General features: G+C 40.4%; 1 protein-coding gene across 1 annotated transcript in view; it reads right to left on the bottom strand.

Annotated features, from left to right (window-relative positions):
• The window catches only part of IGF2BP3 (insulin-like growth factor 2 mRNA binding protein 3), a gene marked incomplete at its 5' end in the record, with an annotated part of 45,554 nt that extends 19,429 nt beyond the window's left edge, over positions 1 to 26,125 (bottom strand). Inside the window, 7 exons of the mRNA XM_010297170.1 lie at positions 9,256 to 9,387; positions 11,237 to 11,372; positions 13,796 to 13,918; positions 14,497 to 14,631; positions 16,794 to 17,078; positions 25,918 to 25,981; positions 26,074 to 26,125. Coding sequence (XP_010295472.1) covers positions 9,256 to 9,387; positions 11,237 to 11,372; positions 13,796 to 13,918; positions 14,497 to 14,631; positions 16,794 to 17,078; positions 25,918 to 25,981; positions 26,074 to 26,125 — 927 coding nt within the window. The remainder of the gene's footprint in view (positions 1 to 9,255; positions 9,388 to 11,236; positions 11,373 to 13,795; positions 13,919 to 14,496; positions 14,632 to 16,793; positions 17,079 to 25,917; positions 25,982 to 26,073) is intronic.
• Positions 26,126 to 27,549: the final 1,424 nt, after the last annotated feature.

Raw genomic sequence — 27,549 nt, 5'->3', positions numbered from 1 at the left:
AGCATCAGTTTTTTAAGCTGTGAGAAAATAATTAGAAACCATTTTAAGACTGCATGGGACAGTCTCAGCCAATGTTTGGCTACAATGTAGACTAGTGGGTTATTGGTGTTTTGTTTTTTAAATAGTAAACAAATCCACTTTGTAAAGTAAAAAAATACAACCAGTAGATGACTATGTTAAAAAGTCCTATTTTGCCATTCACCTCCTTCCCAGCTGCCATGATCACCATCACCAAACCACGGCAGATTTACAGATGACTCACTTGGTCTTCAGAATACCCTAAGCTTTGTCAGGAAGTGAGGTACCGCTTTATTCAAACCTTCTCCCAGACTCAAAGCCAAAACTTAAACCATGTTTTCGCAATGCACTGTGAAGAATTATCCTGGCCTATAGCTATACTAAATGCTCTTATTTATTTAGTAATAAAAACTTGCAGCAAGGGAAAATGAACATTAAGCCAAGCATCCTTGAAGACATTCCAGTAGAATTCAATGCATTAATAAAAAATAAGCTTTTGACACTGGTGAAAGAAATCCTAGTGTATTCATTTTCCAGTACTAATGCTAAAAGTTCAAGCCTTTGTTGGAAACAAGAGGCTCATTAAGGAAAACTTATTTAAAGTCTTGGTAGATAGGTCTAGTGTGATCCACAGTTTTACAACATCCTTGCAAATACCTCTTGGATCACCATCTTGCACATCAGCTAAAGCGGTGCTGCCAGTGTAGGTTAACAAACTGAAGCCTGAGCTCCCCCATCTTCCCAGCTTTTTGGGTTTATTTAGAACAGATTTAAGCCTGGGCTGTGAGTCTAAAACCTTCTGCTATGTTCACTACCTGAAAAGCCAGGACTACACTCAGAAGGTAAGGGAGTTCTTTACTGCTGAACTCTGTCAGTCAAGAGCTAGCAAAACATAATTTAAAAGCAGCAATGTGTATTTTTAACTTCACCCAGACACCCATTTTCCCGTGCACAAACTGTAGTGCCACCATCCACACAGGGCTTTGTCTTCACACGAACCCCAGATTGATGCAAGAGGCAGGAATGGTGGGAAGAATTTTCAAGTATGACAAGGAACTCCGCCACAACAGCTTCAACATCACACTTGCAGCAACTTTCTCCTAGTGTGGCCAGGAGGTCATCACGCCACCTCCCTCCACCATCTGGGTCTGGCTCTCTGGGCTGGCAACCTGCTGTGTTCAGAGCAGAGCTGGTTCCCCCTTACCCTGCAAGCATTACTGCTACATCATGTGAGAATCACTCATGTCACTAGATGAAGCAAGAGCATGACCCTTTGAGGCAATTAGCCCATGGCAAAACCATGCAGCTTTACCTCTCCCCCACTTCATCAGTCCTGGACACCCAAAAAGTATGTTGTGCTGGTAGAAGCCCTCTGTCCAGCTAGCTGAGCTGGTCCTCTCCTCTTGGTTGAAAACCTAAGCAATAACCCTGTCTGCATTTCTGATTTGGGGACTATTGCATTTCAACACCTGAAACTCAAAGGCAGATGGTTATTACACAATGGTCAGTACTTTAAGTAAGATGCTACTAAAAATCATCTCACTTAGTACTACTCACTCCATTTCTTGGCTCTCAACTTTAATACTTTTCATCATGATTGTCTTCTACCTGGCAAGCCACGGGGATCTCCTCAGACTACTAGAAGTCACTAACAGGACCAGACCTATCAGAGTGTTTCCAACATGAAAACCTAGCCAGGAATGAGGGGGTGGAAATCACAGAAGCAGGGAAGGAACATTTTCTGTCAGGCTAGTTATAAGGCATTTCACAAGCAGGAACAGGTCTGACATTTCTGAAGATGGCATGAACTTCTTAGTTTTTGCAAAATCTGATTGGCCACAATGCCAAAAAAGCAATCTGCCACCCTTTATTCTTAATAGACAGCCAAAAGCAGAAATCGGCATAAGGAACAGATTGTGAAACTACGTAAGCAGGAATTTTGCTGGTCATTCATGAGCAGCAAACATAGGTATTTGGTGTTGCAACACTGCACGACCACCAAAACAAAAGTGCTTACGTATACAAACACTTCACTTTTGTGGCTGTGACACACCAGCCGCATGGGTACTCCACACTCCTAGAAGTTGCCCATGAAATCTGTGGCTTTGAAACATACAGGTACTCATCATCTCTGGCTTATAAAGACACTGCGCTCAGACTCCTTGGAAGCTGCAAGAAAAACAGGTTGTGAAAACACAGAAAGGTCACTTATTTTTCCATGATGTTTAATGAACAAACCAGAGATGGAGCCAGCTACACCAGAATGAGAACTTGACCTATTTTTGTTTCTGGCCTGAAGGACCTCAGCATACTCTAGTAACAAAATATTATTTGGCACCTTAAGGAATTAAATTTCCCATTTAGTTTAACATTCAAAAGATGCTGAGCCTGGTACGTAGAGCTTGGGAGTTTGAGATGTTCAACAGAACACCAATTAAATCATCTTCTCACAACAAGAATCCAGGAGCAGGGGACCAATACACATTCTCATCTTTTGTCCCAAGGAACTACAAGTACCACTAGAAGTATTCAAACCTGCAGTGAGGAAGAAACCATTTTTATTTTTAAAAGTGTGCATTACTAGTTAGCAAGTGATGCTATTTGCATTACAACAACCTCAGAACTGTAAAAAGAGCTATTAAGGATAACTAGAGGCTTCAACACCTCGGAAGAAATACCAGCTGTCTACTTGCCAGGTCTTTGTACATCATACGGTGCCAATTGTGTATTTGCTTCCCTCACTGGGGGCCAGTCCATCACCAGAGGCAGAATAGTTTCTGATTACTCCGGACATGGGTCCCTGCCAACACAGCATGGTAGGAGCAGGAGACTTTGAGGCGGTGGGAGGACCAACCATTTTCTCCACAGGGCAGAAAAATCCCTGTTTTATGCACCATGGAGCAAGTTTCTTAGTTGTCAAAAATGCGTCATTAATGAATTTAAGAAACTAAGCAGGAGGAAAGGTATATTCAAGGTACTGAGGTTACAATCTTCAAAAAAAGTCTAATTAGCTAGCAATGTTTTTTTCAGACAATGCTGTTGTCCTATAGTGCCCTCCTCAAGACTGTGTGTGCCACACATGTATGGTTTTCATTTCACTGATATTTTGTAAAAACACTGGCAAATCCTTCTTCACCCCCCAAAACCACATCCTCTTTTGGCTGTAGGACAGCTCCTCACAAAATCATCTACTGCTTAACAAGCTAGACATATTCAGGCAAAGCCATTTGTGACTACACACGTTATAGGTGTACATACATTACTATCCCTGGGTAGTTTAGACGTAACACTGTCATGAGCTAATCCTATCAAACCCAGACATCCAATGGAGCCCAACTCTACCAAGTAAGAGTCAAAGTACCTGGAAACATAGGACAGTTTTTCCTCTTCCTTGTCTCTCATCTATGCTCAGGGCATCAAATGAAGGCCCTCAATGAAGCATTTTTTCATTTTAAATTACTTTTCTTTCCTGCCAAAAGCACAATACAGTTATTTCTTCTCTTACATCTATGCGATATAGAAGATCTCTTCTTTACTTTTATTTAAGAAAATTACTGGAGAATAAAGAAGGAATCTCTTTCTTGACCACAACATCTTCTAAGGAGAAAGTTTTCCATTGGCATGTTCCTCACCTGCAACAAAAAGCTTCAAGAGATGGCAAAAAGAATAAAGGAAAGCAACCTATCAGCCTAGCTGTACAAGACTTTTTTTGTCATCGGAAAGGTGGTTTGATTTCTTGGTTTTGTTTACTGTAGAAAGCTACCTTTTTTTTTTCCTTTCCCCCCGCCCCCGCGCCTGGAAGCCTCTATGCATATCACATAACCTGAAAGCTAATTGTGAGGCTAAAGAAAAAGTTAGAAAGAGTGCATTTTGAGGTTAGAGCTTCAAGAAGCTACACTGGGTGTGCAAAAAGACCAGTAGAGAAAGCAGTCCTACTGTGAGCTTCACACCGCAGGCATTCAGCTGTCTCTTACAGGACCTTACAGATGCAGGAGAGCAGCTGGCATGAACTTCTCTTGTGGAGGAAAGCTGTCTACTTCCCACCTTCCTATATGTTTGAGTACATCTGTCATGCAACAGAGAATTAATTCTACTGCCCTACCTCAGGACATTCAAGGGCAGGATGATCTTTCCACTCTTTTCCCCCTACCCTTGGGGTGTCCCATACCCTTGGGATGCCAAATTTCAGAGCTAAGGGCTGCAAAAGAAATGCAGTCAGATGTACAATTAAACATGCTAAGTTTCAGTTATAAAAGGAAAGGTGCAACCCACTTAACCCCAGTAGATGGGCCAGGTGTATTTAATTGCATGACTATACACAGTTGAACTCTAAGACAAGGCTTTCTGGTTTGTTTGGAGTTTTAAAGTCTTCAGTGTTGCATGAGAACAAACTTCTGTTCTTGAGACAAGTGTGTGCATATTCTCCCCAAAGTTCAGAAGACAGACGCAACAACTTCATAAAAACAGATTTGAGTAGTACAACACTACATCTGAAGCAGTTTGGCTGAGATACTTTCTTAGACATTTTTTGTAGCAACATATCATCTGGAAAACATAAGCACGGGGCATATTCACTCTTGCAGAATCTTACTCTCCTCTTCATACAAATCCCAATTCTACACACAGGTGCTCAGCTCATGACATTCATTACAAGTGACAGTGGGCAGACTAACAAAACTATTTGCAATTGTGTCAGAACTACAACACACGCAAGCATTTAAGTGCAGAGTTAAGGAGAAAGATTTAACAATAAACAGAAAGTGGTAGTTCTCCAGGCCCAAAAGCAGCTGGATGCATTAGCTACAAATAAGCACTGAAAGGCTACTGGTCCTTCGTATGGTCACAAGGGCACACATTCATTTAAAAAAAAAAAAAAAAGCACCACCAAAAAAACCACATTATCGTATCACCAGAATCATAAGAGTTAAATCATGCCCTTTTGACAATAAAAAGAATTTTTAACTCCTACTTTTTCCTCAAACCTTAAAACATTTCAATAATTCCCACTTATTCCACTTTATTTGTCTTTTAGGAGGCCAGAGAAAAATCTACAGATCTTAGAGACAGGAAAATTCAGGAATCGAAACACAATATGCAATTCCATTGCATGTCTTTTAAATGACTACACAAAATGAGGGCTTTAAACAGGCAAACAGAGCTTGGACTTTGCAAATAAATTATACAGTTGCAACATCATGAATTGTCGCTAGCAGTAGATAAATATTAAAAAAAAAAGAATAGTTAGCCTGCACTAGATGTGGTGCTCAGACAGTTAGCCACATGCAGCAGACATGTCACACACATGCATGTTGATATCTCTAAACAGACAGGTACCAAGGACAGCCTGTGCCTTCCTGTATGGACTCTACTGCCAGGACAAAATGGTAAAGCAACAACCAGGTTCTTAGTGAGACAGAAACTGCATCTCATTAAATTAAATTAGGTGAGGGTCTATGCAGTAAGACTTTGGTGTTATATACCAGTGTGAACCATCATGGAGACGGACCACAGAGAATGAGATATCTCAGTCACATGGAAATTGTTCTCTTGAACATGGCCCAGTCCAAGGAGCTGAATGCAAACCCGTGTTTGATAACATCGCCATGTCCGAAGTTTGTGAGACCAGACTATTCCTGAAACAGCTGGAGAACAGTGATTATGCTCTTGTCAAACATGCCTTAAAGTTTTGCATGAAGAGGGAGAGGATGAAGCATCACACATCTCACGTTAACACAGCTAAACCTATCTACTTAGTCCCAAGCTCATGAATACTTAGGTTTAGGAATACTTGGCTATGGCTGTATATATATGGGTGTTCAGACCTGTAACTTTCGGCTCTGGCAGTGTAACAAAATCTGAGATCTCTTGACTATGCAGATTTTTCTCTTTACACCCATATAAAAAAGCAGCATCAGGAATGTGACAGACACTTGTTTCAATAAGTAAGATAACACCTCAGTTTCATTGGGAGCAAGCCCTACACACAGCCACAGCAACACCTCATCACTAGAAAACAGTATGTATGAATGATCAGCTCCATATGGAGATTCTTCCATGAATGTCCAAAGCTCACCCACCTACCTCTTCTGACCATTTGTGAGTCCATCCCCACAAGGTAAAGAAAGGGTCCATACATTCAAAGATATTCAAACAAAAGCTTCATAACCCTCAGGCACATTATAGTGGGGTCCCAAAGCTCACTATTATGGTTTGTAAGCACACATTCACAAGAGGACTTCAATGACTTTAGATGCCAAGAGGCCCCTGACAGTGTAGCTGAAATTGCTGAGGACACACCTTTGCTCAGTCAAACGAGACAGGGAAGAGCCACCCACGTCTAGCCCTGAGCAGAAGGCAAAATTTGCACTGACAAAAATAAGCAAGAGAGCAGCAGGATACACTTTAATACCCTGATGCCAGCAGTGTTTTCAGAAAGGATTTTCAGCTGTCTGAAAGGGATGTCCTCGATGCTGGCTAACCAGTGCTCCCAAACATACAAGGACATCCACTCAAAACAAGGTAAAGGGACTCAGGATGCCCAAACACTTTTGCCAAAACACGGAAATTGTTAATGAATAGCTCAAAGGTAAGTGGACAAAAAGTCTCCTTGTGATTTCTTCATTATTGTTCCTAACAACTTCCTTCCCCGAAGCCTCTTTTGCTCACATAGATTTTTATTTTATTTTCTAAACCTCTTATGAGCTCTCCAAGATGCCCCTCTGCGGTTACCTTTAGCCTTTCAAATTGTTTCCATTTTTTCTTCAAATTATAGCCAGCCCTTCTTTTGGTCTTTCTACTTCTACATGCCCCAATACTCCATTTAATCATCGTCTTAAAAATTGTTCTACTAGAGGAAAAAAAAAGTATAGGAGTAAAACTCAAATTACAGAAACTAACTTTGTACACAAACGAGATTTAAAAGTCTTTGTCCAATAAAGTTAAAAAAAAAACAAACCAAAAAAACTACAACAACCTGTGTTCTGGAAAACTGCATCCATTACAAGATACACTCCTACTTTTCCTTGTTTTCCTCTCCTCAGAGAAGGACACCTACTCCAAGTAATCCAAGGGGCTCACTTGCCTGAAGCCCACAGAACCACCCGCTCTTTTCCAGATAAGGTCACATGTAAGTAGGAAAAGGTGAGGTAGTTTTAATTGTTCATGCATTTGTTTCAGAAGCCCCTAGTATCAGGTTCAGAAGCTGTCTTATACCACCTCCAACCTCCACAAAAGCCGGAGCTTATCCTCTGAATCTTTGAGTTTATCGCTTCTTTTTGCATGTTAGCTTGTCATACATCTAGACTGGAACAAGAGCTTATTCAGAGGACTGAGCAAACAGCATGAACAGGAGCAAGAGAGAGTTCAGACAGTGTGGTCCTTCCAGCTGCAAAGTTTCCACACTTCTACACAATCAGACTTGTTCCTCGATGCCTTTTTCCAGGTATTGCCACTATCCTATTTCCAGAAACCTGGGAACTGCCACAGATCCTAGCAGACCAAAAAAGGTGCATCTGAGGGGGGATAAAAGTGCACCAGCAACAGCAGGACATACAGGAATAAGATTGAAATCACCAAATTCAGCACTGTTTAGGGGCATATTTAAAGCAAAAGCAACAAAGAACCACAACAAAAGGAAAAAGTGGCAAAGAAATGAAAATAAACCAAGTGAGGAACAGAACTGTAGGCTTACAACATGAATCTCAAGAATAGCAAAGCAGTTTGCAAATCTGGAATAAAAAGAAAGAAAAAGCTACACTTTTCATTACCACTAAAGTAAAGAAAGTGATATACTGTTAACGAATCACCTCTAGTTTCTCTTTAAAAAAAATAAATTGAGGCAATCCATTACCACAGATGGCATTTTATACAATATAATGAAGGAGAAATCTGTATTTTTTTAGTTTGTCTGCCACTCTAATCAAAGTGCAGAGGGACTTGGGGGAGGAGGGAGACTTTGCTTGTCATAAATAGAGGCACTGCTATTAGCAGTAAAATAAATGAGTATAACATATTTCCGTTGTAGTTTTCATTGAAGCACTTTTTTACTGATAAAGCCACTGTTATACTCAATATAGTTTATACACATTCATAACACCCAAGTTGTTCATTCCCACAAACAATGCTACAAGTGTGGAATTTTTCCTGTTCCTTGCAGTGACATTTTCTTGGCTTCTTCCTCTGGGAAAAATATTTAGGCAACAACTTCCCTTTAGTGCAATATATGTAGACCCACTTGAGTTATTTGATAAAGTTCAGTGTGCTGTACTGCATTCGCACTTTTCTAGTTTATGAAGAGACTCAGACTTAGCTCTCTAGATGTTACTGTTGAGCAAAGAGGTCAAAGTCAGCCACGTCAGTTTGTAAAGCTCTGTCATCCACTTGTTAGAATTCATTTTGAAAATTCATCCTCCACTGAGTTGCTAACAACAACCACCACCAGAAACAGGGAAGGAGAGATTAAAAATCACCTTCTCTGTGGAATGAGGTTGTCTTTTCTTGAATAGCAGAGCACCACCTCTTTCCAGAAAGACTCTGGAGCTTTCTGATACAACACATTATCTTCTGCTCTATAGTAAAACACCTCATTTTATGATTACTAATCAGCACTGGATTTGAATAAGATTCTACTGAATTGTTTTGCACGTTTCTTAGAGAGCAGTGTGGCAAGTCACAGCTTTCTGGAGATTAGTCCATGTAATTTAAATCCTATATATTTAGCAATACTGCATCTTAACAGGGCTTGTGCGTTTATAAGGCTACTACATTCAAAGCAACGTTTTAGCTAAAGATCCCTTCTTTATGATGAGGTCTTTTTTCTTCCTTCTATATCAACAGGAATACAATTGCAGACTAAAATTATTAATTGTCAATTCCATCATTTTTTAAATTCCATTTGATGAGATTTCTTTCTCTGGTAATTCAAGTTCTCTAGAAAACAGGATCTAATTTTTCTAAGAAACACCATTTTCTGGTTTCACTGAGCATTTCATTAAATGACCAATGAATGCCTGCTCCCAACCACAGCCACATGAAATATTTTCAGTGTGCAAGTAAGCAGGAAGACAGACAACATTCAGAAAACTGACAGAACACAGCTATTAAAATATCACTCCCAGATCTTTGAGGTACTTTGAGGTAATTTGGCAAAAATACAGCAACTGATTAGTTTTGAACAGCAGCAGTGTACAGATTAGTATCGCCATCCACTAACCATCCAAAATCAGAGACTTCCCTTACCCCAAATGGTGGATATGAAGCAGCAGCAGCAGCGGAGGCAACACTCACTGCGGGAGGTGGTATTCCTGAAGAAGAAGGTGGGAACAGACCCAAGGCATTCAGATTTAATCCAGGAATTAAATGTGCTTGAAGCTGCAATGGCAGAAGAGTTAAGATTTACAATCCTGGTTATTAACTTTAATCAAAATTCTAGTTGGCATGGGCTATTAAACCTTTTGAGAAGATGTCAGTATGTTATTTTTTAAAAAATTTTCATCCCCGTTACCCCAAGGGACTCTGCTTCAAACCTATTTCCCAGGCATATGCACAGACAAAAATGTTGAAAACACATAGTAGGAAAAGCAGCTGGGAATCAACAACTTGCTACAACTTAATCAGTGAAACATGACAAACTGAAGAAATTCAGGCAATAGTACAGTTTACTTTCAGAGTGAACAAAACTATCATAGAAATAATATATTACTTTTGTCTTTATACTAAAAAGACAGCCCTGTAGAAACAGAGAAAGCTCATGTGCAAGCTCTGACTTTTCATACACTGAGGCTATACGCCACTCTAACCTCATCCTCCCTCCCATATCCTTTCCCTCCCGTGCCATGCAAAAGATGAACTAAGATACCCCCAGAGTTTGCTGGGAAGGCATCAACAATAAAGTTGTATGTCCCTTACTTGACCACACCTGGGAGAAGTGGCAGCATCACTGGTAGGAAGCATTTGTTGTCCATGATACAAAATTTGTCAGTACCCTTTTTCACTTTTCCAGATTATTGCCCGGTAACATGACTATGCTTTAGAAATACCTCGGCTAGAGACAGACACCATCTCAGGCCATCAAAATAAGCCAGTTGTGAGACACCAGAAAAACTCCAAAACTTCACCAACTGAAAAACTACCCTAATAATCGCTACAAACTAAACTTGAAATCCATCCAGTAACAGAGGTAGTTTTCTGCTTACCACACCTTTGCCAAACGGCAGAGCAGCCTCAAGCTCACTCCATGTTCCTGCTCACTATATGAAGCAAAAATGTACCACTATAAAACACTTTATTGTGTCCTCATGGGTCGTTTGTGTCCTGCAGTTTGCTTATAGTATGGGAGGGAGGGGAAAAGCAAGGAGAATATTCTCTCCAGCTGGTAGGAAAACCATGAAGAACAGCCATTTCCTGAAAATCAGAGATTACTGTAAACTGAAGTAGTATTTCTAGTCTGATTTTACACCGTAAGATTGGGATACATACACAAAAAGCTCTTCATAGCTTATCAAAAATCTCAATCATTTCTCAATATGCATTAGTAATACGTTAGCAAACTAACGAGGTGTGTTGTTTTTATTATATAATCACCAATCGTCTTTGAATAACTAAATGCCTTTATCATCTATATCAAGAAAAACCTTAATAAAGCCTTTTGAAAGCAGGAGAGATCCTTCTTCCATATGTTATTATGCTTTTAACATGAAGAGACTGGGAATCACTTTAAGAAACATATACAAACTAGAGTACATAAACCACAATAGTACATAAACATACATTTTGCAACAAGAAAAAGCGAAATGCTCATTCATTTCCTCAATCTAAATAAATTTCTCAGTTCCCCTACTCAAAACAAACCAGAAAAAGCCTTAATTAAAATAGCATATGTACATAAACAAATAATAAAAACCATCACCTAAGCACAGCAAATGAATACAAGAGGCAACAGAAAGGTTCCAACAGGGAAATTATGACACGATATTAGGAAAGAAATTTTCACCATGAGAGCAGTGAGACAGGGTACAGGCTGCCCAGAGAGGCTGTGGACTTTCTACCTATGGAGATGTTCAAGAGGGGACAAGTTCCTACATAACCTCATTTATCTTTGAATCAGGCCCTATATTGAGCAACCCCCCTGCTGGGGCCAAGTGACCTCCAGAGGTCCCTCACACCTAAATCTTTCCTTGGTTCTAGTTCCAGAAAGGGCCCATGCCACAAGACAACTCACATTCATAGCAGCAATATCATTTTCATAGGACTCCCTGATTTTCTTCATAATTTCTTCCTCAGCCTTGGCACAAGTTTCAATACTGCCTTTAACTGTAATGGTCCTTTCTGGATTATAGAGTGTCAAGTCCTGCAATCTGCAAATGAAAGAGAAGCACAGTTAATTAGCAAACAGCAGAGGGTAATCCAGGTTTATCATTTGAGTGCGATGACATCCAAGCATGTTGAGTTTGCCCTCCAAAGAACATAGTATAAATTCTTAACAGGGCTCAAACACAGTTCTCGGAGAATCTGGAGAAACTCCGTCCTCACAGCAAATGCAACAAAAATCACCACAGCAAGGTTTGGTATCAGATGGTTGAGGTGTGCTTAGGTGCAACACAAGATGGAAACCATCAGGCTCTGTAGGAACATGAGCTGCAGAGCGGTGTGGCACCATTCAGCTTCGTGCTCCACACCAGCCTCACCAAGAGAGAGAGGGCTTCAGACATCCCAGAAACAAAGACCATAAGAAACTTTCTTTCCTTGATAGCAATAGCAAATTCCTTAAGGAAGGAGGCGAAAAAAGCCCAACCCTCAGTGAAACTGCAGAAGAGCCTCCAAATCCTCATAATGGGAAAACCAAAAGCTGTGTACAGGTCATCATTTGCTGCAAAACACTAGTAAATCCTCAGGGAAAATGAAAGGGTTACAGCATTAAACCAGTGCTTTGTTAGGTAACAAATGCTGACCTATGGTAAAATGGAAGAAACTGCCTGGGAAGCCATGGCATATCCATGTAAACTGAGAAAAGGTGAGCTGAAGGGTTGAAGACAAAAAGAAAAAAAAAAAAGGTCAGAGCAGGATGCAGGAGGGGTGAGGAAGCCCATGGCAGGAAGGAGAGAGGAAGAAGCATGCGAGGCTTGCTTTCTTGCACAGCAGGCAGAGTGGCAACTTGCGCATCTCAGTTAAGCAGCAGCAAAGATGAAATGCATCCACAAAGCAATTCTTAAAATTCCATGTGCGAGCACTGAGTTCCTGCCTCAGGAAGGACAGTGTTGGAAAACACCCCAAAGAAGAGATGAAACACTTTCCCAAACCAGCTGCCTCACTTTAACTTTACGGACAAGCTTACCAAAAAGTCTAAATGAAGAGATCAGGAGAAAGACTAGTTGAATCAATGGGTATATATGCTCTCCTTTACATACCAATTAAACCAGGCGACTTCATGGGGCTATTTCATGACAAGTATAATATTGAGGCCAAGATTTTAATGCAAGTAAACCATGAACTTGCTAAATTAAAAAGTACTCTGCAAGTGTTTACAGACAATATGTTATTTGTGTCATCATCAATAAAGACAAGTTGGTTTCACAGAATGAAGACCATTATCCCGTTTACGCTGTACATTTTTTTTTCCTTTAAGAAATAACATTAACAGGCTCTGTACTGTTTGCAAACAAAATGTTTATGCCAATACATTTAGGAGAGCATGCTGGCCTTACAAAATCTGTTCTTGAAACACACTGACTTGGGTGCTTTTTCTCCAATTGATTTGCTTCCTCAGACTACTTCCATAAATGTTTATATACCTTCAGGAAGGTCTCGGGTTGTTTCACCCAGTTTTTAATTTCCTTTTTTTGAGGAACCTCATTCACTCTAAGCTTCCTTGCCTCCATTTGAGCTATTTTCTGCAGTACACTTTCTTTTTGGTCTCCTGTATGTATTCACACCTCTTCATACATCTTCACTTGTCTTCCAAACTTTCTCCCTTTCCAATAGCCTAAGACTTATTCTCACCCTTTTTGACTAAGTCCAGGATGCCCTCAAATACCTGAAAGTTCACACCAGAGTATTCATTATTCAGAACAGGAGGTTCTCTGAAGATATTACACCAGGGTAAAACTACTATCAACAGCCAAGCTTCTACAGAGATTTTGATCTAATCAGTGATTTGCAGATTTCCAGTGAAGGTGGAAACTCCTATTTAATATTGGCTAAATTTGAACAGATCTGTTACCTTCACAAGCTCACAGACCAAAAGCAGATACACTTTGAAGCAGATATAGTCAATGTATCACAGTTTGGCTGCTAGTGGCCAAGAGGAACAGAACTGCTACTAAAAATACTCTTCTCAGTATTCATTTGTTTTATTTCCCTCCCTCTTGTCCAAAAGTTTAATCTATACCAGAAACTAAAGCATTACTAGTTTCACTCATTTTCACACATAGCTCACAACTGATCCAGGCTTATAGTTTCAAACACTCATCATTACATATGGTATAATACGTTAAAAACAACCGACACTTAAAATATAGTTTAACACAGGCTCCACATAGCTTATGTTATTTTAGGCTTGCTCTTGACTGAGTTTACAGTGAAGACTCAATGTTTACATTAAATTTAACTGAGCTTAAGTAACAGTTTAATCCACGTTACGGAAAGGCCTCTGAAAGGCTGTTATCTCAGCCTTCAAAACACACATAATATTTTTGTAAGAACTCTGTACCTGAATGTACCACTGCTAGCACTGCTGCAGTTTGAGACATCTCACCAAAAGGTTAGGCCACTGAAAACTTACGGAGATATCGTGATTTTAGTATCTGTGTCCTGTTCGATTTTCTTCAGGTTTCTTCCTTCTTTGCCAATAAGTCGTCCAACAAAGTTGTTATGTGCCAATATCTTCAAGGGAATTTCTTCTGTACTGTAATGGAGGTTACACACAGTGAGACTTTTGGAGAGCAGAGTGCAAGTTTTTATGCATGTTATGGATAACTTTTATTTTCATAGACATGTCTACAACTCCCATGCACTCACATGTGTTTATACTAGATACAGAACAAGTCCAAGTGCAATGCATGTTTCGGCACTACTACCTACAGCTTCACTGTCACATAGCTGCTAAATAAAGCTCAGACTGAAGTAGCAGGAGCTGTTGGGAAGGAAGAAATATACCTTTAAAGCTTTTAGTGAGAGCTTACAGCCTGTTGTGCTCACTCTGATTAAAAGCTATTAGTTGCTCAAGAAACTTCAGTATTTGCCCCAGTTCACCTCAAAATCACAGCCAGAGAGTGGCTGAAAACGTAGATGTGTGCTGGGGCTAATTATACAAGTAGACTGTCCTGAAAGAAGGAAAAAAGTCTTAGTTCCTTTACCTACTAAAATATGGATAGTGGCAACAAAGATTCACTTGCTAACAGTTTTTAAAGACTACATCTTTCAATGGAGTCAGCAAGAATTCAGAATTTTTAACGTTTCCACAATGAAATTCCTTTTACTCACAATTTAGTATCTTGAGCTTCCTTTTGCATGATCTCCATAATAATTTTACAAGCTGTTGAGCAGCCTTCAGGAGTTGAGTGGATGGTAATTGGTTTCTCAGCAGCACCTGCATTCTCTTTACGATGAATATCAATTCTTGAAAGAAAGAAAAACACTAAGTGTAACCAGGTACTGTATGGTAAGCCTTGCATATTTCCAAGTCTCATAAAACTAATTTATTTTGAGCTAACTCTGACTACATTTAAGTGGTTTAATTTTGCTAAGTATACAACTACTTGAACATCTCCTAAATACTATTTTTGTGTGTTATAAAGAGCCTCTCCTATCCTGATTTTACCAGCTAAAGGCCATCTTAGTGCACACTGGGATCTCTTTTCCTAGTTAAACTCCCATCGAGATATTCAGGGCATTTGTTAGATAGACAATTTGTGGTACACCACTGAAGACAACATTTCATCAGGGTTTCCCAATACTTTTATCACCAGGCCCGTCACTCTACTGATAACAACTGTGCAGCTACAGTACAGTCAGGCTTTGCCCCATCTTGTCTTTTTTCATGACCTCAGCAGCAGAGTTTCCTAGCACTTCTCTGCTAGCGAAGAGCATTGTAGTACTTGCATTCATCCTCAAGATTACTTTTCTATGCTTTTTAAGCCTAAAATTTGTCCTGACATTACGTTTCCTCTAGCTCTCACTCCCTACCACCCTAAAACTCTTAGCCTTAATCTACACTATGGTTTATGTAGCTCTAGGAATTTAATGAGAATTAATTACGGCCTGCATCAAGACAATGCCTTAGATATTATTTGTCGTCTGCCAATAACTGCAGATCACACCCTCTTTCCACATCTGCTTTTTTGCTTCCTCACATCTCCCCCCAAATCATAGCAGTTTCCAAACTTTAACAACCATGCTGCTTTTCAATAAGCCCCTTTATTTTTCCAGTTCTTCCTGATAGTGAAAATTCATTTTGTTTCATGATGCGTTTTCTAAGAAGCCCACGGCAATCCTTGGTGCAACTGGAAGTAGATGACATTTCTTTTTTTATCCCCAAACCAATGAAAACATCATTCTTGAAGTCATGTATCTGTACAGTTAGCAACCTGTGATTTTTTTCTGCTCTATCCAGCCTTCTTTTAAGAGATAAATGCTTTCCTTATGCCAATCTTCCAAGGTTTTTATAATCTGAGAATTAGACGGTTTAGGTATCACCTGAAAAATTGGTTACCCACAGGAAAACTACAACCAAGTCTTGTCAGGACACCACAAATCTCTTAAACCTGTGTTGTTAAACACAGCAAATAGTCTCCTGGGTTACAACATGCTAATGAGAGGTTGGAAGGAGCATCATGATAATCCCGGGGGGGACACCTGTTTGTTGGGAGGATGGGGGATGTAATTAGAGAGGACTCCCTTATGTTCATTAACTACTGTCAAAACTGAAGCCACCCACCCTCATACCCCTCACATAAAGCTCATTTCCAGGTCCAGCCTGCTGTAAATACAGAGCTGGGGGCTCGTGCCAGCGTGCTGCTGAAGGCAGCACCTTTCACTCTCCATTCTTAAGGGGTTCCCTAGAAGAATTCTCTGAATGCAATCCGCACCTCCCTCTGCGCCGAGCTCTTCCTTGTGGGCAGGGATTTAACACGCACCAAAACCAATCTCCTCCAGCATCTCTAGACCCTCGTGCTCTAGGCTTCTTAGGTCACTTAGCAGCTTGCTTTTTGCCTCCCGTGCATTTCCTTGATCTGTGTTTTGGTGTGGTCTGCAACTTGATAGCAACAAACGTGTTCACCAGAAATATGTGGGGGTGAGGTGTAAGGAGTAGTGAGGGGAAGTAGGAAGGTTATCCCCCTCACCCCAAAATGAGAACGTTTGTAAATCCTAAGAGTGCCCTGAATTAAACTAAAGCTAGAATAAACGCTTAAAGACTTGGTTATGTCACCACTCTGACTGTATGTCCCACAGATTACAGCTCTTCTACTTTCACTTTTTGTGGCAGAACCTTATCGCATCTGTAAGCAGTCTCTCCAGCACCAAGTACCATCCTACCAGCACTGCCCAATTTCTTTTTTTTTTTTTTAAAAAAGGGAGAAATAACTCAACTAGTATTTGAACATGTGTCAAGGACAGAATCCAGTCCTTAAACAGATCTTGCCAAAGATTCCTATTTACTGTTATCTACATTTGCTCTCTGACTACACAGGTTAGTTGCGAAGCTTTACAAGTTTCCCTTTACATGAGAGGTGAGGACACCGTATTAAAGCTTACAATTACAGTTTTGTAAAATAACATACTTGGACTGTGTCTGCTTTGTAATGTTTCTAATTGTCGCTCCTTCTTTCCCGATAATGGCTCCTACGAACTGTGTGGGAACCAGCATCCGTAGAGGAACGTCCGACTGTGGTTTCTGCCTTGTGGTTGCGCCAGGTGACCCTTGCCTTGGAGGACCCCTCTGTCCAAATCCACGTCTTCCCTGGGGATGTTGTTGCGGAGGTTGCTGGGCTGCCATTTCATCAGGGATATATGCAACTTTCAAGGAATAGTTTTCAAGCTGAAACCCATTCAGTTTTTCTATTGCTCTGTTTATTTGCAAAGGGGAAAAGAGGAAAAAAACCACAATCACATGCAGGGCCTTATGAAATGACAAGTCATTCAGATATAAACTTCTGCCCTTTCTAAATTGCATGACAAAGCTAAAAACTGGTTCCGAGACGAAAAGTTACATTCAAAATTCTTCAATCAAGATTTTGATTACTTAACTTATTTTTTTAAGTCACCACATTAAGGACACAAGTTAGTTCTTGCTTGCTTTGGGCTTCTGTGCACTTTAAAGGTTTTGCTGGTGCAACCCTATCAGCAAAACCTCACAGGAGACAGAGCTTATACACTCAAAAGCATTCTTTTGCCTGATTTAATTTAAATCAATTTCCCAAACAGAATTAAAGCTGCACCAGAGGGAAAACTTTTTAGCTGCTATCACAGCACCTTCATTAGGGTTTTTGCCAGCACAGCTATTTGGCTGGAGTTTTTGCAATAACTGACATAGCTATGACATAAAAAAAAAAAAGGAAAAAGAAAGAGAGAGAAAAAAAGACAGACAGCTCCTGATTCATTCTCAGCAGGAAAGAAAGCATTCAAAGCCAGTCAATGGCATTTGAAACACCACTTAGCAGACCACGACAGCACCTTGCAACTTACCAACTCGAGATATTGTAAGCAGGTTTAAAAGTTAACCAGGAAATAAAAGCCAACACATCTGTTAAACTCTCGATAGATGCAAAGGTTTTTAGAAGGCATTTAAATGCTGTTTTAAGTTCTCTTGTGCTTTTAGGCAAAGCAGAGCCCTCAAATATCACAGAGGGTTATTGCCCAAATGCACACAACGCACTCGCACTGTGGTCTGTCACACTGAACCACCACCCCGGTGCTCAGCTCTCCCTCTGCCCAGCCCCTCTTCCTAACCAAGTTGGGGCCAAGTTTGCAAGTCAGCCTGACCTGCTGGTCTCCTATTTGCAGAGGGAGCACAGCTCTCAGCTTAAAAATGGCAAATTTCTGAAGGGTAGAAGATCTTCCATTCACAAACAGAATAGAGCCAATACCATTGAAGATCCAGGAAACAGTAGGAATAACTAAGCTATGCACAGCACACTGGTAAGCTCGTGGTATACAATCAACATATTTGCCCAAGAAAGACATTTCAAGTCTTGCTACAGAAAGTATATTATTCAGATTATCAGCAATATGATACATTGCTATCACCAAACCAGGCATTGATTTGGGATAGTTTATAAATGCCAGGCTTAATCTTGGACCAAAGTTCACCAAGGTATTTTGTTTAAAGATAAAATTTAAATTCAAAACTCTAGTGGGAAGGAGAGAGGTTTACACCTCATGTTAAAGAACCCACCAACATTTTCTTTAAAAAGCTCCGATACCTGCATGCTCTGCAGCAAGGCCTCTGAAAAACAAAAATTCATCCAGCCTTTCTGTTCATGCACATTTGCGGGTGGTTACTGACAGTTTACCAAACGCTACCCGCAGCAACACTTTACTCCTGCCTCTGCTGCAGAGAAAAAGGACGATGTCACCCAACTGCCTAAATTTTCAAGGGTAGCCAGTGAGAAGTACTACCCATCTCCCCGTGTTCCATTTGAGTCTGGGTCTCAAACAGCTGCTGAAGCCGAGAAGCAGCTTTGCCCGTAAGCAGCGTTATATGGGTACTGAGGATAACATGCCCCTCATCTCCCATAGCTTGAACCAGCGTCCTCGAAATACTCCAGTCAGACAGTGGAGAAAAGCTTATGAGAAAACAAGTAATTTCTGTCTTTAGAGTGGTGTTTAATAAGGGCTGGTAATAAATAAGGCCCAAGGCAGCTCCACTGAACAACAAGGAAAGCAAAATATTGAATAACTGATCACTGCTCATTAAATACTTCTGTTCACCAAATGAGACACAGGTCCTTTGGGAACAGAGCAGGAGTGTAATTGCTCCCATAACAGAAGAATCTCTTAGAGCATATGGCAAAAGAGAGCTGGTTTAAAATTTGCTGAGGCTATTTCAAAACTGACATTTCTTAACTTCTACTCCACAGACTTTGAAGGGCATTTTATTACACAGAAAGCCATGTTCACAAAACACTAAGGGCAGTGAGCGGCGGGACTAGTGAAACTTGCATTCCTATGGATTTGTCTCTCAAGTTTTAGTTTCTGCATAGATTTCCAATGCCTGAAAGGCATTCTGCTGAAGTCTCTCTCCATGGAGATCCTATCTGGGAAAGAAGTCTGGAACCTTTCCTTTTTATACAAGCTGAACATGCTAAGTTCTTGTTGGTTGCAAATATCCTAGACCTCTGTTTCTGGACTGAGTTTTACTGAAATCAGCCAAAAAGGGAAAACGGGACCACCAGACAGTGCAGTTGCACAAGCCCTGTTTCTTTTGGAATCAAATCTCAAGATATTGGAGAGATGAGCACCAATGATTTCACGAACGTGCTGGTAGGCTCCAGATTGACATCCACCCAAACTCATTCCCTTCCATACATTCATCTGACAAGTTCAGACATCGCTTCCTTCCCAAAATGCTTCAATCTCCTCTGGCTTTAGAATGTCTTAGACCAGAATCCCAACAATAATACAAAACCTTACATTAAATCTGTACATGAGACTTCTCACTCTTTCTTAGAAGTGGTAGGGGAAGAAAAGACTAGGCTTTTTGTTTGCAACCAAGCTACATGCTTATCATGTTTTCAAAACAAACATTATACAGCAACAACTGGCATATATGTATGCCATACTTCTCCTGGCAAGAAGGTTGGAAGTTTTCTACTTAAAAACAATTTACAAATTGCTAAATGGTTCTAAATGACTGTAAGTACCTTAAATTCAAAGCAACCTGAGAAAAGTTCATTTGCCATTGTGGAAAATCAGTTGTATCAGCAGTGAACAATCCCTGGCTACCAAAGCCATGTGATGACACAGAAAAATAACCCACTAAAAATAATGGATGGGTTGTTTTTGACCAAGTATTTGAAGGCAAACCTGTTTTAAAGTTCACTTGTCTAGTTAGATACTAGGGATACTAAAGTAGCTGCAGTACCGTATACTAGATACCCTAGTACACTGGAGATACTACAGTAGTATAACTTGGTTAATTAATCTAGATATTTATAGAGAAAACTTTAAAATAACCAATTCGCCCTCTGAATCAGAGTTCTCCATATTTTATAGGGTGACTTCTTTTATAATTTGACTTCAAGTGATGAGAAATCAGAAGAGTTGGGAATTAAACGCTGCTCTCCCAAGCCATTTGTGGAACTGACATTTCCTGGGTACATGTCCCACACTCTGCACTGATTCGGGCACACACAACGGAGTGCCACGTTACCTAATTTTCAGTGATGCAGCAACTACACAGTTCTGGTGCATTTCTTACAGAAGACACAAGTCCACAGCTCTTGAAAGGTCACTGTGGCTGTTTGAACCTGGCCTTCACATTCCAACATTCAACAGTTTTCACTAGGGTTTTAAAATACTGTCACACACCTTTATTTAACTGTTCTGAACTCATTTTTATCAATTTTGTGGCACAAAACAGGGCTGGAATCAGGCAAGGTGATGGCTCAGCAGTCCTTCAGCATCTTAACAAGCCCAAAAATTTTAGAGGCATCTAGACACTGCTTCAGGAGAGATGGGGGTGGGTGGGAGGGGAGGGGGGAGGAGAAAGTAAAAAAGGAAAAAGAAACCAAGAGAGATGAGTCTTCTAGATGGGTAAATAATTCCTGTAAAACAGTGTATCTAGGACAGCACTTGCCATCAAGAGAGCCATCCCTGCTCCCTGAGAATACCTGAGCCTCAGAGGAAAGCGAGCAACTCGTTCTTCACAGCACTAGTGGCACCTGTTTCAGTCAAGGCTATCACTGTTGTGGCAGTCCACCCAATACATGTCAAATCCAGCTTTTTTTGTAAAGCACACCTTCGCATAGGCTGACCACCTCAGAAACTCAAGTCCAAACCATGGCAACACCACCTCTGCCTTTCTGCGAAGACCTGTGCCTTCCCAAACAGGGCTGGGGGTCTCCTTCCACGACCACAAGTTAATAAAGGCCATGCAGGTTACCTCTGTCAGATGGCACTACTGGGACCTGCTGAAACAACCTAAAAACCATCTTTTATGCAAGAGCTAAAAGCCTTAGAGTCACTTAATGAGGACAAAGATGGAGAAAAATTCAATGAACTTCCTCATTAAGAGGTGTCCTCCTCCCCCAAATCTTCTTTAAAAATTAATACTTAGTGGAAATGGAAAATGTTTCTGTTTCATATACCAGCAAGAGCTGGTACACAGGAATCTTACAGTGTAGTTCAGAATTTTTTTTTATAAAATGAGTTCCTTAAGAGACTGCAGTGACTACTGCCTATGCTCTGCTAAGACGTATATCGGCCTGGCCTACGTTCATGTGACACCTGCCCAGAACAAGATCCCTATATAAAAAGTGAAACTTTTAAACAAATATTCTGTAAATTAGTCACCTGAGTTTTTCCCATCAAACTGTCATCTCACAGCTGTCCTCCTGTGAGCTCCCTAGGAGAGGATGTTTGCCCAGCCTTCTCCCTTCTGATGCTAGTGGAGGTTAAACGTCCTAGATAAATGAATACAATAAAAGCACCAAGTCTTGTGCTGGAAATCATTCATCCATTGATAGCACGATGACACTAAGCACTAGATGGAGAACATACTTCACTCCCACATGCAGCTTGTACATATACCTTTCTTTTTCCTCCCTGAACAGATAGATTTGCATACTGTGAGGACAGATTTACATGGTAATTTTTATTTGGCATAGTGGTGGGTTTTGCATTAAATAAAGATATAGTTTTCATTAGTATTTCTGAAAATAAAAACAAAGCAAAAAATAAATCTAAGCTTATAATCATATACCACTGCATTTTCAGTATTATCGTTCCTATGGCAACATTAGCCCCAACCCATGGTGGCATGTAAAAGTTAGTTATGTGAACTCCTATTCGTTCATCAAGGATGCATGTTGTGTGCACACATACAGCTTTGTTCTTCATTGAAAGGGTAAAAAAATTTGGGGGTTTTTTGCAAGTTTTCTAATTAAAAGGTGACCACTAATGTCTTAACACTCAAAGTACTACGAGTACTCACACCTGCAAAGACAGATCCTGAGCTCCTCACATTGCAGCCCATAGTTAAAATACACCGTCAGTTATGAAACACAACCAACACACATACCTCATTCCTGAGCTAAAAAATAAGATAAAAAGTAAACACCTAGCCCGATACTAAAACAATGTACACCCACTCCATACACGAGGCCAACTTTGCACAAAATTTCCCTTCCAATCTCCTGGGTAGAGAAGAATCCTGTAGCATGCACCAGACACCTACACACTGGAAAGAGGAGGTGGTGTAGCTTTTGAAAGTAACAGACATAATTTAGCTGGCAGCACGTCAGAAGGAGACGGTCAGCATGTCCTGCTGGTCGCAGTCAAGGATCAATACTGGGAGAAGAGGGAGTGCCCTCCGGCAAGCATGTCCCAAGCTGCCTCGGGACCTACATGCAGCTGGTTGGGTGGTTCTAACCGACCCGCGGGCTCCAGGCGCTGCCCCTCGCCCTCTCAACTCCTCTCTTTCAAGTATTCCATAAGCCACCATGACATTTGGTAATTACATGTGCCACAGCAGCCTTCACATGCGCTGTAAGGCCCTCTCCAGTTTCAGGGAAGGATGGCGACAGTGGCAGAATCCGAGCTGGAACAACTCCCCCCTCCTCCCAAGCATCTGCAGGAGAGGAGGGGAGGGATGGGGTCACTGAGATGCCCCGGCAGTCCCAGCCCTCTCGCCACCCACAGTCCCAGAGAGCAAAGGGTGGTTTCCCCAGGCTGCTGAATGGCTCCGTGCTTGCTCTACACCTCACCACAAACCTACCCGGCTTCCCACAAGTACCTGATCGGCCATGCTGGCTCCCCTGCTCCGGCCACATAAAGACGAGGAGCAGCATCCCGCTTTCTCTGCCAAGACAGCATCATGCCTGTTCAGCTAAGAAACAGAGGCATCACTACGACAGGTCCAAGTCACAGACCTCCATTCCAACTAGAAGTCAATAACTGTGCACATCTCAGATTTTGGGTGCTGTGTGCTCTGTCCAGGACTTGTTTCTCAAAAGGACTGCAGCATTTTTCACCGATTTCAGTTTCCAGGTTTATTTTGGATGCAGCCCTGCATTGAACATGCTGCAACCGCAGCACCAGCCTAGAGGAAAAAACCCTCTGCCACAGCAATTTGACTTGCAAGACAGAAGAAGGCTCAGTTTCCCAGCAGGGTGGAACCAAAAGTTTTGTTCAAAAGTAACATCCTCCAAGCAATGCATACCACACTTGTTTAGAATTGCTTATCAAAAATATCTCCAGATTGCGTTACAGCGCCTTCACCGCGCAGCATTGCCGCGCTCCAACAGGCACAGCAATGCCGTACGGTCTATCCAGAGGGGAAGTAGCCAACTTTGCATGTTCTGTCAGCCAGCACTACTAACTGCAAGGTTAGTACCTGTGTTGCAAAACGTGCCGAAAAGACACAATTAGAACTGGGGACCCACTGTATGCAGCGGCACAGAAAACTTCATGTCACAGTGTTTGCTCCAAAAGTCATGGCTAAGAGCATCTTTTACCCTAAACAGTTAAATTTCAAACTCCAAAGCTTGTTGATTCTCAACAGCTCTAAAGAGCTTTTGGTAAAGTCAGGTCTTGTTACTCCATGTACTGCGTAGGCTGACCAACAACCGCCTTTATCAGCTATCAGCACTCGTATACCATTGCTGTCCTCCACAGCCATTGCTGTCCTCCACAGCCAGTTCCAAGCAGCAAAGCTAGGTCATGTCTGGGAAAACCGTTCAACTTGAAACACCACCACGGTCACTACAGAGAAGCCACCCACACACACACACACAGAGGTCCTGTAGTGATTCTTCATTGCAATTCCTTGTGGGTTTTTTTGCTTAGAAAAAAAACATCTATCCAGCCACTTCTTAGGGGTTTCTACATGGCTGCAAGGTTGCACCCTGAACCCAGACAACCTGAGCTAATGTTTTCTGTGCAGAAAATGGACTCGCCCCCTTAGAAAACCCCATGTCCGTGTCAAGCCATTCACAGAAGGAAGTCAAGGCTCCTCCATTTGGCCTACTTGCTCAAGGCAGCCAAACTATGTCATCATTCAACGGGTATCACTTCAAGTCCTCCTCCAACGTTCATGCTGGACACTAATTCACCTGCTTCAGACTCAAGATGTTTTCAGTTATTGTCATGAGAATTTTTTGAGGTAAAATTTTGTTTTGCATGAGAAATCACAAGTTCTTCACAGTGTTGGCTTATCTCAGCATTTTCTCAGAATTGACCTTAAAATTTAACAAGTACAGTTTGAGTGGGGAGAAATTGTACATTGTTGTTTTCAACTTCAGAAGGGAGTGCACAAGTCCAGGGAGATACACCACAGATGACAGACAGTTCAAATATGTATCATGCTTCTTTCCATGGTATTTTAGGTACTTCCTTCTTACATTTTCAAAGAGGGAACTGGCACATGTAGCATTAATATCTAGCATTGCACCATAAGTTCCCTCAGAACTAGAAATTCAACATTTTTCTGAATTACTGCAAAACAGAATTAAAAAACAGAAGGACTTGAAGAAGAACTTGTTGAATGATTCAAGTTGAGAAAAGTTAAATGGTGAATTCAAGAAAAACATTGTTTCCTTCAGCTCCAGTGTACACAGGAAACACCACTGACACAATTTTCCCATCACATTTGTTTAGAATACACTAACAAGTAACCTAACACTTTGAAAGATTAAATACATGTGTTGCATTCAAGTTACACAGAAGTCATAATTACTTAATTATGTGTACAAATATTATTTCATTTGTAGTTTTGCATTAATGCATACCATAAGCATACTCTGCATCTTAAGTGCTGATTTTAGTTAGCCACAAGGTGGCAGAAATTTCAAAGTTAAAATAAAAAAGATCACCGTAGGCTATTCCATGGGTTTGGTTTTGTTTAACCTGCTATAGCTAGAAAGAGGGGGAAAATATGTTTATGTCACCAGATCAAAAATTAAGGAACACACAAGTCCTTTTTCCACCCGTGGTAGAAAAGCAAAATTAAACATATAGCATAATATACAATATGGATGTTTAAAGGCTAAGGATATACAACCATTGATTAAGGAAGTAAAGCATTATATATTTAAATTTGAATATCTAGATTAAAAATTATCAATTACTAAAGGTACAAGCGAGCATAAAATAGGTGGCCTGCAGTTCAAAAAGCCCAAATAATTATTTTAGGTACTCAGATTGCAACCTTTTGTTTGGAAGCAGCATTAAATTTTCTAATTAAAAAAAAAACCAAAAAACAAACACACACAAAACCCCACACTTTTCTTATGGGAAAACCATAGCAAAATAACAGAAACAAATAGGAGAAGTATGTAGCTGTCAACCAGAAGACAGACACAGAACACCCAACAGTATAAAAGAGCATCACAAAACTTTTTTTAAAACATGGCTAAAAATCATTAAGCAATAACTCCCTCCTTCTGTCATTGACAAATCACTAACCTTCTGCCCTCCCCAGTCAAAAAATTTTACCCAAATTTTAAATTTTCAAAATTATTTATTTCTTTTTAATCAAAGTGCAGGAAAAGTTGATGACAAAAAATAGAAAATTAAGGTAAAGCACACATTGGTGAGGGGAAGGCCAAGAGACTTCCTTAAAAGTTAACGCTTACGAGATCATTTTATCAATAAACGAATCTGAAGCGAAGCTGCATATAATATCGCAACAACACAAATTCCAAAAATGCAGGTTAGACAACAGTAACAAGCAAACAAGATACTTACTGTCTAGCCTGGTCCTTATTGCCGTATGTTACGTTTACAACTGCAGTCTCCGTGTCAGTGTTCACTAGGGAGGAAAACGCAACAGAAAGAGGTTCAGTTCAGTGTTCGCTTACTTCCCGCTACAAATTTAAAAGCAATTTGAGAGTAGAGCCGTACCTTGCTCACAGTTCTCCACTGTTCCATACTGAGCTAACAAACTATCCAGCACCTATCAAGAGGTAAAAGAAATGGCAGATTTCAATTTCAAAACAGATTAACACACACACACACAAAAGCCTGTAAAAACGATAAAATTTGTAATAATTTTAGCAGAACACAGAGGATTCAAGACACCCTCTCCAATAAGGAAGAAACGTTAACTATTTTGTGAAGAACAAGCACACATTGCTTGTTTCCTTTCTTACATCAGAAAAATCTGCGTTTAAAACCTCACAAATATGAAAATACAGAACGTAACTCCAAGGCATCACACTGCACTACAATTTCCAAACTTTGAAAATAAACCTCCAAGTCAACTGTTCTCAGAGTGGGCTAAAGCAGAGACAGGAAGAATTAGAGAAGAGCACATCTGGAATAAAATCTTACTGTGTATCCCAAGCACATATATGTGACTTTGCCACTGTGTGAGGGTTTGTGGTTTTTTTCCTCCCAATACACACAAGTCGTACATAAAAATGTTACTCTCTTACTTAGTGGGGGCTTGTCTACATAGAGAAGTTAACCAGAATAACCAGCACATCAAGAAGTGTTCCGCAATTATTTGGACACATTTCCCAAAGACCATTCCAGAGGAACCACTCGCAATAGTATCTTCACAATTTTTTGAAAGTCACAATTAAGTTGTCTTTTGGCAGAAAGCTAGGGAGAAACAGGTAAGGGGCAAAAGAAATCTGAATAAAATAGTTTTATTTGGCATAATTTGTTTTATTCTAGTCAAATGGAGGATTAAGAAGGGGCAAGAAACAATGAGACTTTTAGAAAATCAAGGTGCCAGAATATTCCAGTAAAAACATTGCAATACCCACAGCTGTATCGCTTCTAGAATTCACATGGTATATGCTATATTTTCTTCCTGGTGAGAAAACAGTGACTGCAGCAGTAGCTAGCACAGAACACAACTACATCGTTGTGGTTTATTGCATCCTAATGTTTTGTCTCAAGAATTAGAATTATGCTGGAAAAATTCACAATTTACACCAAGAAGTGAAAAAGTAAACTTGCAATCTCTTCTGTGACTGAAGTGCCATTCTTCACTTCAGTCAGTCTCTTAAGGCAAAATGTCAGTAAGAAAGGGAGGAAACCCTTTTTGGAAAGGAAGGAAACAGGGAAGCAAGGACAGCAGGAAGGCAGTAGGCATAAAAAAGCATCTGTGCAGCTTCTCTTTGCAGTATGCTTTCACCTGCTATAACCAACACCTGAGTGTGTGCAAAACCCCAGTTCCTAAAACCATAAAATTCAGAGTCTACATCCTCATGAGATTAAGAATTCAAAATTATAATTTATTAATGTACCATATACTTTTACTACAATATATAAGACATTTTTAAGATAAATTGCAGTTTATATGCTCCAACTTAATGACAGCTTACATCAGTATAATTTCCAATCTTTACCACATACTAAAACTGAAAT

This window comes from Phaethon lepturus, unplaced genomic scaffold (assembly GCF_000687285.1).
Source record: "Phaethon lepturus isolate BGI_N335 unplaced genomic scaffold, ASM68728v1 scaffold9571, whole genome shotgun sequence".
Classification (NCBI taxonomy): domain Eukaryota; kingdom Metazoa; phylum Chordata; class Aves; order Phaethontiformes; family Phaethontidae; genus Phaethon; species Phaethon lepturus.
The sequence above is the reverse complement of the archived record's forward strand: the minus strand, read 5'-3'. Positions and strand labels throughout refer to the sequence as shown.